Below are 15494 nucleotides of genomic sequence, written 5' to 3'. Positions count from 1 at the left end.
TTGGTGACTTATCTCAAATTTATCTAAATCTGTTATAAAGAGATTTTTGGAAAAACTCACAAAAATATTTAAATTGTTTTAAATATGCTTTGATTTTCTACCCAGTATCATGGATTACATTTCATTAAAAAACATGCGAAATTTAGTTTTTATATCTAAGTTGCGCATGTTTTTTACATACAAACCTTTAGTGAAGTATCTATCAGCCGATATCTGTATTTCCGTTACTACGCGGATAGAAAAGAACAAGATAACGCATGTTGTTGTTATTTCGTTCTGTTTCACATATATGGAAGCGAAAACGTATCTATCGATAAATTTGTTTAAACAAAGTACTTAAAGGGGTGTCTATAGTATTTTATAGTATAGTCATTTGCTCAATGTTTAATTTTATTCTTAAATAATTGTCGGTGGATCGTAGTGTTCAGTGAGGGCAAGAGGTCCAATATCAATAAAATTCTCATTTTTCAAATATACGTCTGTGATGCGTAACGCGGTCTATTAGTCTATGCCCTTCTTCGACGGCTGACTGTACAAGCGATGACCGACGAGTTTCGCGTTCTCTCAAATCGCGGATTATATTTCGTGCGATTTGTTTGACGGACGCGATTTTCAAAGAGGAAATGAAAATAGAAGGCGCGATAAATAGTTTTCACATTGAAAATAAATTGACTTAATTCTAATAAGATAATTACTTTCACCGGATACCTCAGTAATTTGATTAACGAAATAGGCGCTTACAAAATTATTTCACATATCAGTGAATTGTTATTAGAATGTTTCCATGTGTATGACCAGTTACTGATTTAAGTGTGATGTACTGTGTGGTTCGTTTAAGTGACAAAGCAAAATCGTCGGCTCCCGTTCGTGACTATTATCCCATACGTGATTACGTTGGTCCGGGAACTGGCCACTTGGTTTAGTCGCCGCGGGGAGGCTAAAGCGGCAAATACGGAGGCGCAGAACTTGCATCGCATCATTTATCGTCAGAATTGCGGTGAGTGAACATACTTTTGTACGATTTTTTCATGCAATAAGTTTCGAGCGCACGTCGTGTGCGAACTTAACAGTTTCTTATTTGGCATCTGACATTGAAGTGCGCCAGATCAGCTGCCCAAAGTCTTAAAATAGCTATAAAATGTCAAGAGTGCCCTGGCAGCGCAACAATCAGCTGATACGTGCTGTTTTAATTATATTCAATTAGGTAACTGAGATTAGTTGTGACCGAGTAAAGGCTGGGTTATCACACACTCTGATTGCACTGTGTGAGATAAATCTTATCAGAGTGATGGAGTAATTGGATCAGTTGACAGTGATTTTTATTTCTATTACAGATTTAAAGATGGTGCAACAAGATTTGACTTAGGTGTGGATTTTTGGACATGAATGTGAGAAATGGCTCGGCGTGGCTCACCGGTGTGAGCTCGGTGTGAGCTTGGGACACTATTCGTCCAGTGCAGTGTAGTGTGTGTCTAGTCAGTGTGTGTGTTGAGTCGGAATGCCCTCTGCAATGTTGTCGGCAGTGCTTGAAGAAGAGCCTGATCTATATGAGGCGTTCCCACCTCATGTCGACCCCACCGGCATCACAATCTTGACTGATAGTCCACCAGGTAAAATGTTTTATTATAATAAAACTTATATATATACTCTTATCTTACATTATTGAAGGTACTAATTTAATAATTAGAATTTATAAGATTTTATTGGCAGTGTAGGTATTTTAATTTAATTAATATTTTATTTGAGATTTAATTATTCAATAAAAAGTATAGCCACATGTAAGTAACAAACCAAAATGAATAATATTGATTCAGTGATAAAAATATATGATAGATACTTTTACCACTTAAATTGTCTCTGCAAATTATGGACCTGAAATGATTTTCAATTTATGTCTGTCATAAAAAATATTATATATATAAAGTTATAAAAAATATCACAAAAAATAATTTAAGTTTTAATAATAATAAAAATAAATTAAAAATTTTATTACTTTTATTTCTCTAGTATTTTTAGATTTTATAATATTTTATTTTTTAGGAAATGTCCTCAATATAATAAATACTCTAAAGTTTAAAATGATATTAAATAAAGAATTTCCTAAGTGTTAATTTTAATAGATAACTCAGTTTTCTTTAATACATTGGTTTATTTTAGTTATCTCTCAATGTTAGATAATAATATCTTGTGTTATGATTAAATAGTAAACTCAAGTGCAAACATACTATGTTTGATTTAATTTTCTATCTTAGGATTATCATGTTTGGATAAGTGTGGTTAAAACATTTTTATTAATATAATCCTGTGATAAAAATATTGTTAAAAAAAAATGTTGGATAACATTCTACACTATGGTTAACAGTTAAAAAGTCTCTTTTGGACTACCCCATAAGATTTAACATTGTGAAAATATATTACTTAATTATTTTAAAAATGATATAATTTTCATCAATGATATATTTTTTAATGCATATGTATAATATTTTATTTATTTTTTCTCTGCAAAGTAATGTCACATGTATAAAAATATATCTTTGCTTGTTCTTTAAAAAAAAATTTTTAAAGTAATTGATTTTTTATATAAGTGAAGTTTCATTATCATCATCATCATCATTTTGTAAAGAAAACTTACTAGTATAATTTAGCTCCCATATTATTTTCAACATTAATTTATCTATTTAACTTTATTTTTTTACTGGTTGTAATCAGTAGCTTTGTCTCCATGATTTGAGATAAAATGTAGCTTACTTTATACATTATAATAACCCACAATATGGCCCATTTGTGTACTAAATTTCACTGAAATAAGTTCAATCAATTGAGTGTATTTGATTAACAAATGTCCAGACATTTTACAATTTACATATAATATTAGTTGGTCCTTGTGTCACTTATCCTAAACACAATATTATTATGGTTTTGCTTACATATTTGTAAAAAAATGCAATCAATTGTCTATGCAATTAAAATTATCATACTATTTTATTAAAATTTTAAGTGTTAAAATTTGACAGATATGTATATATATATATATATATATATATATATATATATATATATATATATATATATATATATATATATATTGTAAAACTTGTAAAGATATTTGGACATTTGTTACTCAGTCATCATACGAATTCACAGATTTTATATTAATTTGGTATAAGGATAGATTACATTCTATTCATATTTAATATAAGATTCTTATAGGGATTCACAAGAGCAAAACAGTGATACATAGTTAGAATTATATATTTGATATTTCACACAAATCTCTTAAAAAATATAATTAAACATTTTATTAATTTAAATCTCAATTTGTTATATATATATATATATATATATTATAGTGTAGCTTAGGATTACCATAGAGTAATGAGTAATTATGAAAATTTTTTTTGTGTAGTTGATAGTATTTTAACACCTATCACCAAGGTTTTGTTTTTAAAATATGCAAAGTATTATTAGAATCTATTGAAATTCAAATTTTGTCCTCCTTTATGTCATAGTTATTAAGTAAAATAAGTGTAAGTAAGGTTTTATGAAGTGAATAGATTTTTACTTACGCTTTTTTTTTTTTTGTAGGAGATACTGATTCCTACTATTTATTCTAGGGCCCTTAATTTTTTAATATTTCGTTTCTGCTTTTTCCCCTCACTTCTGCATTATAGAAATATCGATTTATGGATTTATTTGCTTATCACAAGTTATTTGAATCCTTCCCATAGTTGATTAACCTTTTTTAAACAAAAGGGAGGAAGTAATAATTTTTGTTGTTTTCTTTGTGTGCATGATACACTTTTAACAATTTACTCTCGTTTTTATTTTGTTACGAAAAAGCCGTTGTCTATTTTTTCTTGAGGGGCAGAATCTATTTAATTATAAAATGGGTATAAGAGTTATGGATAAAATTAGCTTCGTTTTCGACATAATTTTGAGCTGCGTGTGTCTTGAGTGTAATCAATACCGAAGGTAGTTCATCGTGCTTAATTTTATTTGATTTTGTTATGATAGACCAATTGATCTGGGGGTCTACCATGAAAAGAAATTCCGAATTTTCGGATACAATTTCGTGTTTTTGTTCATACTGAAATCGGCTTAGTAAAACAAGTTTAACATTTATTTCGTTATAAATCCTACCATAAAAGTTTAGAGAAACGATATTTTTAACATTTTTAATATTTTTAAACGCTACATATCATGTACTTTAACATAAAATTTGTGTTTCGTTCGGCCCCGAAATTTCGGAAAACATTCATGGTAGGCAATCTGACTTATTTCATCGTTTTATCTTTCATTGAAACCCTGATATCGTATATCATTAACATTCGGCGGGACCACTATTCCGTTTTAATCCACAAAAAATAGTACAGGTGGAGTTACGTACCATTCCATTTTCATACATTGAAACAATGTCAGCTTCGAAGTATCATTCTGCCTACAAATTCTACAATGGATAATTCATTTAATGTTCTGTCATTTGTGATGCGTTTATTGTCTAGTGTATAACTATTACGACATAGTAATTATCTATCATGTACAAAAGGCCTTCCTTTTGTATTATGTTAGTTATGTATTAAAATATTTATATATAAAAGGAAGTACGCGCGGTTCTGTACCTTTCAATATCTATGTCCCTGAATCTCAAACACACTAATCTATAAAATATATGGTGTTTTCACTGTTATGGTATTTTTAAAGGTTTTTGTCTTTTTTTCTAATTATTTGTGAACTAGCTCTATCCCGTAGCTCCGTCCGCGTGCGACAGTATGAAAAGTACCTAAGTGCCAAGTTAGGTTATAACCTACCCGCGTACCAAATTTCCTTCAAAGCCGTTTAATAGTTTTTGCGATAAAGAGTAACAAACATCGTTATAAACTCTCGCATCTATAATGTTATTTATTAATAAAAGAATTTTATGCGATACCCTCGGTAAGCAATTTTAATAATTGTTTTTCAGGGTTTATCGTGCTAATCTCATACCGCTTTTTTTTGTGATTGAAGATGGTTTATTAACTTTGAGCTTTTCAGTAACCTGGTCGAAACGTCGAGAAAACATTTTTATGGTTCCAATAAATATATTTTAATTTAAAAAAAAAAAGAATCATACTTTACCCAAACAATCTTGGTAATTCCCATCCCTTAAGTTTCCTGTTCACGAACTAAAAATATCATGGCATGATCGTAAGAGACGACTATTCGAACTAACCTCAATACAATAATACAAGAGAGGATATCTCGAAATAAATCCCTGTACTGAACTGCCTGCCCAGCGTAATAGTAGCACGCTGATGTCTTCCTCTTGGGAGGAAAGGGATTGTTAGGAATGGAGATTGACATCCTCTATTGTTAGAAATATGCTCTATTAGGTCGACCTCCACGTGGTTCCCCGTGAAAACCATCGTGAACAATTCTTATTGAATTCGTCACGATGGGTTAACTGACTTGCTTCATCCTCATCTATCATCCTTCACTGGTGCCCCGCCGGTGTATACCGATAGCGCGGGGGCCATTCCATTTTCACCCATTAAAAAAAAATGTCTTCCTCTTAATGGAGGGATTTAAACCCCCAATGGACAATAATGGGTTGTTATAGTGGTGGATATACAGGTTGAAGTCGCAGCGGCATCCTTTCAACCTTTTGACTCGAGTCCAAATGCAAAAAATTTCGAAATTGTGGGCGTCACTGTGTACTCTGTATTGTCCATGGTGCTGTCCATATCTTTAAGCGAGGGTTACTACTTATTTCGATGGGTGAAAATGGAATAGTAACTCCGCCTGCTGTATCGGTATACGCTGGCAGGGAACCTGTGACAGATGATAGGTCAGGATGAAAGCTGGCCAGTTAGCTCATCGCAATGGATTCCATAAGAATTAATCACGATAGTTTCCAGGAGGAACTGCGTGGAGATCCTATCAGATAGTGTATATTACTTGTTGTATCAGCCATTAACTGTCCACTGCTGAACATAGCCTCCCCCATAAGTGGACTTTTTCAGTAGTTGCCATGTTTGGGAGGCGGGTTGGCAACCGCAGTTTGGCATTTGGTGATGTTTTAAGAGGGACACTGCTGCCCATATCTCCACCATGAGCTTCCTTAGTTGCTTCGTATGTTGCTAGTATAGTGCTTGCAATAGAGCTATTTGACCCCATTTCTTCTCCAGTTCTCCCATATATTCTTCCGTTACCTTGTTTGATATTCAAAGTCACATAAAAAATACTACCTATTCAGGTTTATCGAATTTGGTTTTTTCGAATTTGAATTCTTTGCGTATGAAAGTGACGAAAATTACCGTTCTGTAACAACCATAGTGTTTTCCCTGAACTCACATAATGTTTCAGCGTTTGTTTGTGAAACGACGGAGACGTGTTGACAATCCCGCTGTCTAAACACCGTGGAACTGTAACAATAGAGCTGCCTTGCCATTCTCATTGAGATTCCATGCTGCCTATACTCATTTTTTAGAGTTCCGTACCAACATCGTGAAAAGGAACCCTTGTGGTGGGACTTTGTCTGTCTGGGAAACCTGCGAAAAATAAGCTGTGTGGTCGCGTTTATTAGGTCAACCATTTACAATTCTGAATATCTTGTTGCTTATTTGCCACATTTTAGATATGCTGAGATAGGTGGATAGTGTAATAAATGTATAGAAAATTAGACTTATTTGGAAGTTGCTAAATCTTTTTTTTTTATAACTTTATTGCTGAGGAACCGGTAAATAACTCAACAGTTACGTTTAATAAGTTTAAGAATGAGTATATTAAAGGAGGTCTGAAATTAGCTCCAGTAATATATTAATATATTCTTTATTGCACTTGTAAATTACATGGATTATATATAAATACACACATATATATAAATAGAAAAGTACTCGTAATACTTTATCTTGGTCTCGAATGAGCATGTAATGTGCGGAGATAAAGAGAAGGTTGTAAATAAAGTAGGATGATCATAAGTAGAGGAAAACCCACAAATATGGATGAACTGTAAGAAAGGTGACAGGACCAAAAGAAAGGGAATGAATACTGATGTGAATAGGAGAGATTAGAACCCAAATAAATACGGGAATGGGGCAGGAAAAGGATAGGACATACTTTCGTATTTTTTTTTTTTTTTTTAGGTTATTCAGTGGTGGTATATAAAGCGTGTGTACACTAAATAACCTGATTATAAATTTACCAAAGTACCACGTACCTATCAATGTTTGTAGTTGCTATCACCAATGAGAAACGCAAACACTCACATCTCGATTAGTGGAGTACCTATGTTATCGCTTAGATCTTAACGATAACACGAGTGGTTTATCTTGAGAGTTTCGGATGCTAAAATAAGCACACTGACATTATTTCAAGATTTTTAATTGATGATAACATAATTAATATGAGCAAACACGGCCCACGTGATAGACGTAGGGTTGCCAGAAAATGGCAAGAGGATAATATTTTTAATTTTTGTATGTTAAAATTCAATTGTGTTGTGAAATACAATCGTTAAACAAGATATTTCCTAAATACATTACAAAGAAAGTATTTGAATTTAGAACACTGAGGTGTATATCTACAAGTAAACTTTGCTTCGTATCAAGCGATTTTCAATCGACTACAAAAGCAAGAAGGTTCTTATTTCGGTTGTATTTTTTTTTTGTTTGTTACCTCGTAACTCTGTCAGTTATAAACCGATTTGGAAAATATTTTTCTTATAGATTAATTAACTTATAGATTAGTCCCAAGGAAAATTTTATCAACATGGGTTTGGTAGTTTACTTTTCTAATTAAAATAATTAGTTTATCTATAATTAAAGTCAGTTTATTTTTATGAAATACAATTGCCCTGCAAAGATGCTTTCAATCAGTATAAAATTTAAGTGGGAACAACGTAGGACGACAATTATCAAAATCGTTTCAGTTACTGTGTAATATAATCATAAAGCAGCCAAATTGAGTATATTAATTTACCAGAGGGAGACTTTGTACAAAAGTCGATTGCTTGGGTGCCTCTGTCCCATTTGTGTTTCAACCGAAAAGCAGTTGTGTTTGCATGGCTGTGTTTCGGTTAGAAGGTGTTTTGATATGGCGTGAATTTACAGGGTACAGAGGAATAACATCTGAGTCCTCAGGAATGGCAACGCAGGGGGGGGGGGTATCATGGGCGAAACAGTATACTCTGTTATGTCCATGGTACTGCTCATGTCTATAGGCGACGGTTACCATTTTCCATCAGGTGGGCCGTCAGCTTGTTTGCCATTCTTAGTTGTATAAAAAAATCTCCTTTTCGAAATTGCATTCCAAAAATATATTCCGCTTAGGTTCATAGCTGTAGTTGATAAGAAACTGTTATTAACTGAATCAATGTCTGTAACTAGTTGGCAGTTACAAAAACATGTTTGCTAGTAATAATGATTGACAATGACATGGTTTTGAGTATTTGATGACTTTGCTGTCATTGACAACTAGAATTAGATTTACGTGTATTAATGGTTATTAAATAAATTTAAATTCATGCAAATGGATTGCAGGAAGTCAATGGATGCAGGTGGCTCAGGACCGTTCACTATGGCAATGTACGGGGGAGGCCTATGTACAGCAGTGGGCAGATAATGGCTGATATGTTGATGATGATACGTCACATCGTGTCTATAGAACCACAGCCAATATGGACTGCTTCAGAAGGCGGTTTGATCACCGCGTCTACGATGGAAGAAACCCTAGAGCAGAGACTAATTTCGAAACGGGAATAACATGTCTTGCAGTAATAAAAAAAAAACATTAGTAGTTTCCGTGCCATATTCAGAACAAACTTTTACCTGCGACTTCTTCTGTGTGATCTATTCTTTGACTAGGATAAACAGTAGCCCAGCTCTTCTATTGTACGTGTATACTAAATTCCATAGAGATTGGTCAAGCTGTTAAAGTTCCATGAGGCAACAAACAAACAAGCTGACTTTTTTTTTATACAACTTAGAATGGCAAACAAGCTGACAGCCCACCTGATGGAAAGTGGTAACCGTCGCCTATAGACATGAGCAGTATCATGGGCGAAACAGTATACTCTGTTATGTCCATGATACCCCTCATGCGTTGCCATTCTTGAGGACTCACATGTTATTCCTCTGTGTACCCAGTAAATTCACGCCATATCCCACCCTTCAAACCGAAACACAGCCATGCAAACACAACTGCTTCACGGTAGAAACACGAATGAGACAGAGGTACCCAAGCAATTGACTTTTGTACAAAGTCTCCCTCTGGCAACAAAATTTACCATTTTATTCGTAAGGACATCAAACCTTTCATTAATCTAGCTATTGAATTGTTTCGTCTCTTTCTTTTACACTAACATCCCAACTTGAATGAAAGTGCCAAAACAGTGTAATAGTTAAAATAGGTTTGTAGAAGTTTTTAGTTTTTATGAAAAAGGAGGTATTAAGTTACATGCGGGTATAATAAGCCGCTTAAACAAAGTTAAAATGTATCTAGCATGTGTCCAGTCTGTTTCTTTTATCTATGGCAATTATAGGATGTTCCAATTGAATTTAATGTAAAATGTAAACAAACGATTAATCGATTTGATCACAGGACAGGTTTCTGCTGTACGACAGTAGAACAAATAAAAAATCGATTAGTTAATTGCTTGTTTTGATTTGTTATTATTTATTTATTTGTTCATTAGTACATGTATGTGTACAAGGTGGACTTATTTAATTTTTAATTTTTATCACCTCAACTTTGTTATTGACAATGTTGCTGCAGTTTTCGTGGGTATTATTTAATTTTTTGTTTCCTTCACTTGCATTATACATTTGTGTAAATTTTAGTGGCTGTTAAATTACTATTTGAGTAATTATTTATTGTTATAGCTGTCAGTTCGCCTTAAATAAATAAAATAAATAAATAAAAAAATGCTAGAAGCATTCTCTCCCAGTCAACCATAGGGAAGTGTCAGAATACTTAGATACGGTACTAGTATATATATATATATATATATATATATATATATATATATATATATATATATATATATATATATATATATATATATATATATATATATATATATATATATATTTGTTTATTATTACAAAAAATACATATATAAGATACACTATACACGAAGATGAGAATAATGGATAATGCTTAATATATTAAATAATACAGAAAATAAGTACCTATCGTGATACAATTTCAATGACTGGATAATATATTGTAACAAATTCTTAGACTATTTCTAAAGTGAAAAAGGTGTCTTCCTCTCTCCTACTTGCTGTGCCCAACAGGGTCCATAATTGAAATGTTATCTACTAATTATATTATGGAATACAATTAGAAATAAATAAATAAATATTAATTTTGTACAGAGAGTGTTTCTATAATAACAAACTTTGGATATCTTTTCTATATCTCATCTTAAGAAACTAGACCATAAAATCCAGGCACAGCGATGGCGTGAGTAGGTGTCGATCCGATGCTATGCGCACGCGCATGGTGGGGGCAACACGCCACCGGCGAAAGGCGTGTGATTATAGCCCCCATTAGGGACCAATGGCGTATTTCGTTTTCTTTTTAAATTAAAAGTAAAAGTGTTGGTTTTGGTGTAAGCATGCGTGTAATATTAAATTGCTTAAGCGTATATGAAATTGCGAGTACATTGTAAATTATATATAGCGAACTTCTATTTAACTAAAACCCCCTTAAAATGTAGAAATTGATAAGCGTTGCAACCACTCTCAAAAGCGAACAAATACATCGTTATTTAGACTCCAATAAACATTAGGTTTATCAGAGGGAGACTTTGTACAAAAGTCGATTGCTTGGATACCTCTGTCCCATTCGTGTTTCTACCGTGAAACAGTTGTGTTTGCATGGCTGTGTTTTGGTTTGAATGTGTTTTGATATGGCGTGAATTTACAGGGTACAGAGGAATAACATCTGAGTCCTCAGGAATGGCAACGCATGGGGGGTATCATGGGCGAAACAGTATACTCAGTTATATCCATGGTACTGCTCATGTCTATAGGCGACGGTTACCACTTTCCATCAGGTGGGCCGTCAGCTTGTTTGCCATTCTAAGTTGTATAAAAAAAAAGGTTTACTGAACTTTAAACACAATACTATCACAGAGTTGTAAATCGTCCTTTTAGAAAAAAAAAATAACAGAGATGATTCCACTATATCGTATTAAAATACTCTTCTAGTAAAATCGATAAACAAAAATGACTGATTACAACTTTGTTATATGTAATTTTTTTTCACTTAATTTAATCAATTATTAAAACGTACTTATTCATAAAATTATATATTTTTTTTTACTTTCCGTTTAACGAAAACTCTTTATAATGTATTAAAATACCCGGTCCCTTCCATTTTGTTATGTAGAGTTTTCACTGTACTTACTAATTTACTTACTAATTACAACGATCTAAGTCGTAACTTGATTTTGTAACGACTATGCACATAGATGAATGCCATTTATTATATCAGCCATTAAATGTCCACCGCAAAACGTAGGCTTTCCACATAAGAGAAGTTTTACCAGTAGTTGTCACGCTTGGCAGGCGCGTTGGCAACTACAGTCAACCTTTGATGACGTTTTAATAGGAACACTGCTGCCTATCCCTCGACCATAACGTTTCGTTAGTCGTCTCTTACGACACCCACGGGGAAGGAATGGGTGGCCCATTCTATGTTGGAACAACACGATAGAAATTTAATTGACAAATAATAATTATAATAAACAACTGATTATTGAAAGGTACTCATAATAATATCACTGAAAAAGTTAGACATATTATTATTACAATAATACAAAGTCCTACAATCACTCGTTGTACATGCAAAGGGTATATATAAACTGTATGTTAATAGTTATTTATTGATAACCAAAATAATAATGATATTATTATAATATCATAAACAGCATATAGGTACCTACTTTGTTAGCGGCAGGCCGGCAATTTTCCACAATAGTTGTTTTTCATTCATTAATCTTGGCAAGGTTTTATTAACCAAATATACGTATCGTAAATATATTATGGAAAGTAATAATTTTTTTTTATACAACTTTGAATGACAAACAAGCTGACGGCCCACCTGATGGAAAGTGGTAACCGTATAGACATGAGCAGTACCATGGACATAACAGAGTGTAGTGTTTCGCCCATGATATCCCCCATGCGTTGCCATTCCTGAGGACTCAGGTGTTATTCCTATGTACCCAATAAATTCACGCCATATCCCACCCTTCAAACCGAAACACAGCCATGTAAACACAACTGCATCACGGTAGAAACACGAATGGGACAGAGGTACCCAAGCAATCACCTTTTGTACAAAGTCTCCCTCTGGTCATCATAGAGATAAAGGCATAACAGTGTTGTCTATTCCCAAATATCATATACGAGTATAATGTTATATATAGTATTGCTAGCAATACTCTATCAAGTCGACTTCCATGGTGTTCCCCTTGGAAACTAACGTGGATAATTATTGTTGAATTCGTTACGATGGGCCAACTGATCTGCTTCATCCTCACCTATCATTCCTCACTGGTGCCCCGCTAGTGTATACTAATAGCGCAGGCGAGGGCACTATTTCATTTTCACCCATTAAAATAAATTGCTCAGATATTTTTTTTTTATTCGAGTTGAAATAGTGAACAAGCTAATGACGCAAAATTTAACGCAGTCATCGTCATCATCATAGCAGCCGTTAAATGTCCACTGCTGAACATACGTCCTCCAACACTTGGCAGGCGGGTTGTAAACGCAGTTAGGCCTTGATGATCTTTTAAAATATTTAATGCTCTATGTCTAATAAGTCAATAGTTCATCATTTATTCATTCCCATACGAGAATTCGACTAAATGCCCACACTGTGGTCCACGTTGCCCTACACAATATTATTGCTTCAAAGTATTTTCCCGAGGATTTCTATGAATCATTACGTTATATCTCGAGATAATTAATGACTAGTCTCCGCACGTCTATTCATAAATGGTTTGGGGAAAACCATGAACTCGTAAGTTACCGTAATCAGTTGAAGGCTGTACGCTCTGTATCGCCGGAGATATTGTAATAATTTTTTTATTGCCCAAAAATATAGAATAGATGCGACTACAAACAGGTCCTCAGGTCAAGGGTGGCCATCTTGATTAGACCCAAGATCTTTATAACGATTATTAACGAAACCCGTGGACGATATACCAATTACGTTGTGATTAGGATATGCCAATTTGGAGATTACATTGTGCAATCTGTTCTAGGTATTTTTACATATAAATATTATTATTAGATATATTCAATTAATGTAGTTATTATCGTGATTGACTGCCACTCCTTGTCATCTCTGGTCTATGTTATTATCATGTCTTTGTATTTCTTTGATGAATCTAAACATACTTTCTTAATAATCCTTTTTTGGTATTTAACCATAATTTAGTTTATGGAAAGTGTTGAGCCAATAAAAGAATTATAAAATTTTGCTTCGGAAAGAAAACAGCTGATTCACTGTTTCCTTTGCGGAAAAAAAAAATTGCTAACTCACAATTCCCCGTTCTAAACTCAAATATTTTAAGTCACTTACATTTCTAAAATCCATAAACATCATATATTAAGTAGCTAAACAAGATAAGTGCTAGAATTAGATGAACTTTGTACTTTTAATGACCGTTGCTGATCTTTTTTTTTATACAACTTAGAATGGCAAACAAGCTGACGATCTACCTGTTGAAAAGTAGTAACCGTCGCCTATAGATATGAGCAGTATCATGGACATAACAGAGTATACTGTTTTGCCCATGATATCCACCATGCGTTGCCATTCCTGAGGAGTCAGGTGTTATTCCTCCTATCTTACAAATTGACAGCAGTGAAATTACAGTCTACGGAAGTATTAACACCCTAACAGCTTTGTCAAACACCATTTCTTATTTCTCCCCAAATTCTAAACTTTTTCCTTTATAATACTACTTCCTTCATTTTTACCCAATCACAAACTTTTAATTGACTTTCTGGTTTTCGATATTTTTAATCGCATAACCACTCTTGCAAGCGAAGAAAAAAAAATTGTCTATGTTGGTCTTAGCGTAATGTTTTTAATGGATTATTTATTTATTCTTTATTGCACAATAAAACTTTGTACAATGAGCTTAATGCCATATGACATGGTATGGTATATTATATGATGGTACGTTCGGTTTCTAAATGCCAAAATTCTAAAAAAAATATTACATAAAATTCTTTATATCAGTTTTATTATTTTTCAAAAACTTGTTCAATTTTTCCAAATTTCCAAAATTTCTGTAATTTGGTAAAGTTGGCCCTTACGATCGGCAACGTGTGATGTTGCTACTGTAGATAAATTGTTTGATATTTTCATAATTTTTTTATACTAATACAATGGTGGTAGACAATCTTATGGCCCGTTTGATAGTAAACAGGGTTACTATCATGGTGATGGGTATGATTCATGCAATGATTTAGATTCACTGGCATTTTTCGGTTTAAACAAATAGTAAATATAAACCGTAGATAAGGAATGCGTTGCGCCACTTGTGTGGACTTTTGCGCCAGCTCTTCTAGAACTGTTTTTGGTGACGTAGTCGATTGCAAAATCTGACGTAATAAGTTGTCTTTATTTCAATTTAATCCATTCAGCCGTTTTTTTGTTTTTTTTTTTTATTTCATTTAAATTTAAATTACACGAGTATATAATTTTATGTCTATACTGCTTGATTACCCACAAAACTTGTATGTATATACATATCTTATATAATATAATAATAATATAATAATAATATTTATTTAATCAGACTACATAAGGCCCATTTTGTTAGTTATAAAGTGACTCAACCTATGTTAGTAAATGAGCCGTCAAGACGCTCTTGCATTGATAACTTGTCCCACCCAATATTTTAGTACGGGACAGTCCATTTTACCAGCAATTGTCTTCAGGACACTGTTTGAACTAAGAATTCGTTTGCGCCGTATTGCATATTATATTTATACACGTTTACTATTGTTTGTGAATAATTATTTATTAAACTAGCTATTTGCTTTCTACCTCGTACGTGTAGATTTTAGTTATTTTTTTTAAATTGGTAACAATGGAATGGTAACCCCACCTACGCTATTGGGATATGCTAGCGGGGCACCAGAGATTTCAGGAGTAGGAATAGTAATGAAATAGACCACTGCTGTGGTGGGGTATCAAGATAATACCTATACCAGATTTTAAGTTAAAATTACAGGAACACAACTGTGAAAACCGCATCCAATTTGGTGCAGTTGTTTTTGTGTAATGCCGGAACGAATATACAGATAGACAGACAAACAAGATTTCTAAAAAAATATTGTCTTGGCCACTATTGTTCTTATTAAGATCCCTTATGTTATTTTTTCTTAAATATCTCCCATGTAGTGACATTGTCTAGTTACAATTTTATTATATAAGTAAGATTTACATGTGTTAATGTAAATACATAGGTAAATTTGTAACTA

General features: G+C 33.1%; 1 protein-coding gene across 4 annotated transcripts in view; it reads left to right on the top strand.

Annotated features, from left to right (window-relative positions):
* Positions 1-511: 511 nt before the first annotated feature.
* Positions 512-15494, top strand: part of LOC113517007 (GTPase-activating protein skywalker) — a 119525-nt gene continuing 104542 nt past the window's right edge. For 2 of the 4 annotated variants that reach the window (XM_052901980.1, XM_052901983.1), the window contains exons 1-2: positions 512-997; positions 1335-1610. In XM_052901980.1, coding sequence (XP_052757940.1) covers positions 1499-1610 — 112 coding nt within the window. In that variant the 5' untranslated portion in view covers positions 512-997; positions 1335-1498. Of the gene's footprint in view, positions 998-1054; positions 1205-1334; positions 1611-15494 lie in introns of those variants that run through there. The other 2 variants (XM_052901982.1, XM_052901981.1) reach the window with 2 other exon arrangements.

This window comes from Galleria mellonella, unplaced genomic scaffold, assembly GCF_026898425.1.
Source record: "Galleria mellonella isolate WM207_F2 unplaced genomic scaffold, CSIRO_AGI_GalMel_v1 utg83, whole genome shotgun sequence".
Lineage (NCBI taxonomy): Eukaryota > Metazoa > Arthropoda > Insecta > Lepidoptera > Pyralidae > Galleria > Galleria mellonella.
Note: the sequence above shows the minus strand (reverse complement) of the source record. Positions and strands in the feature narration are given on the sequence as shown.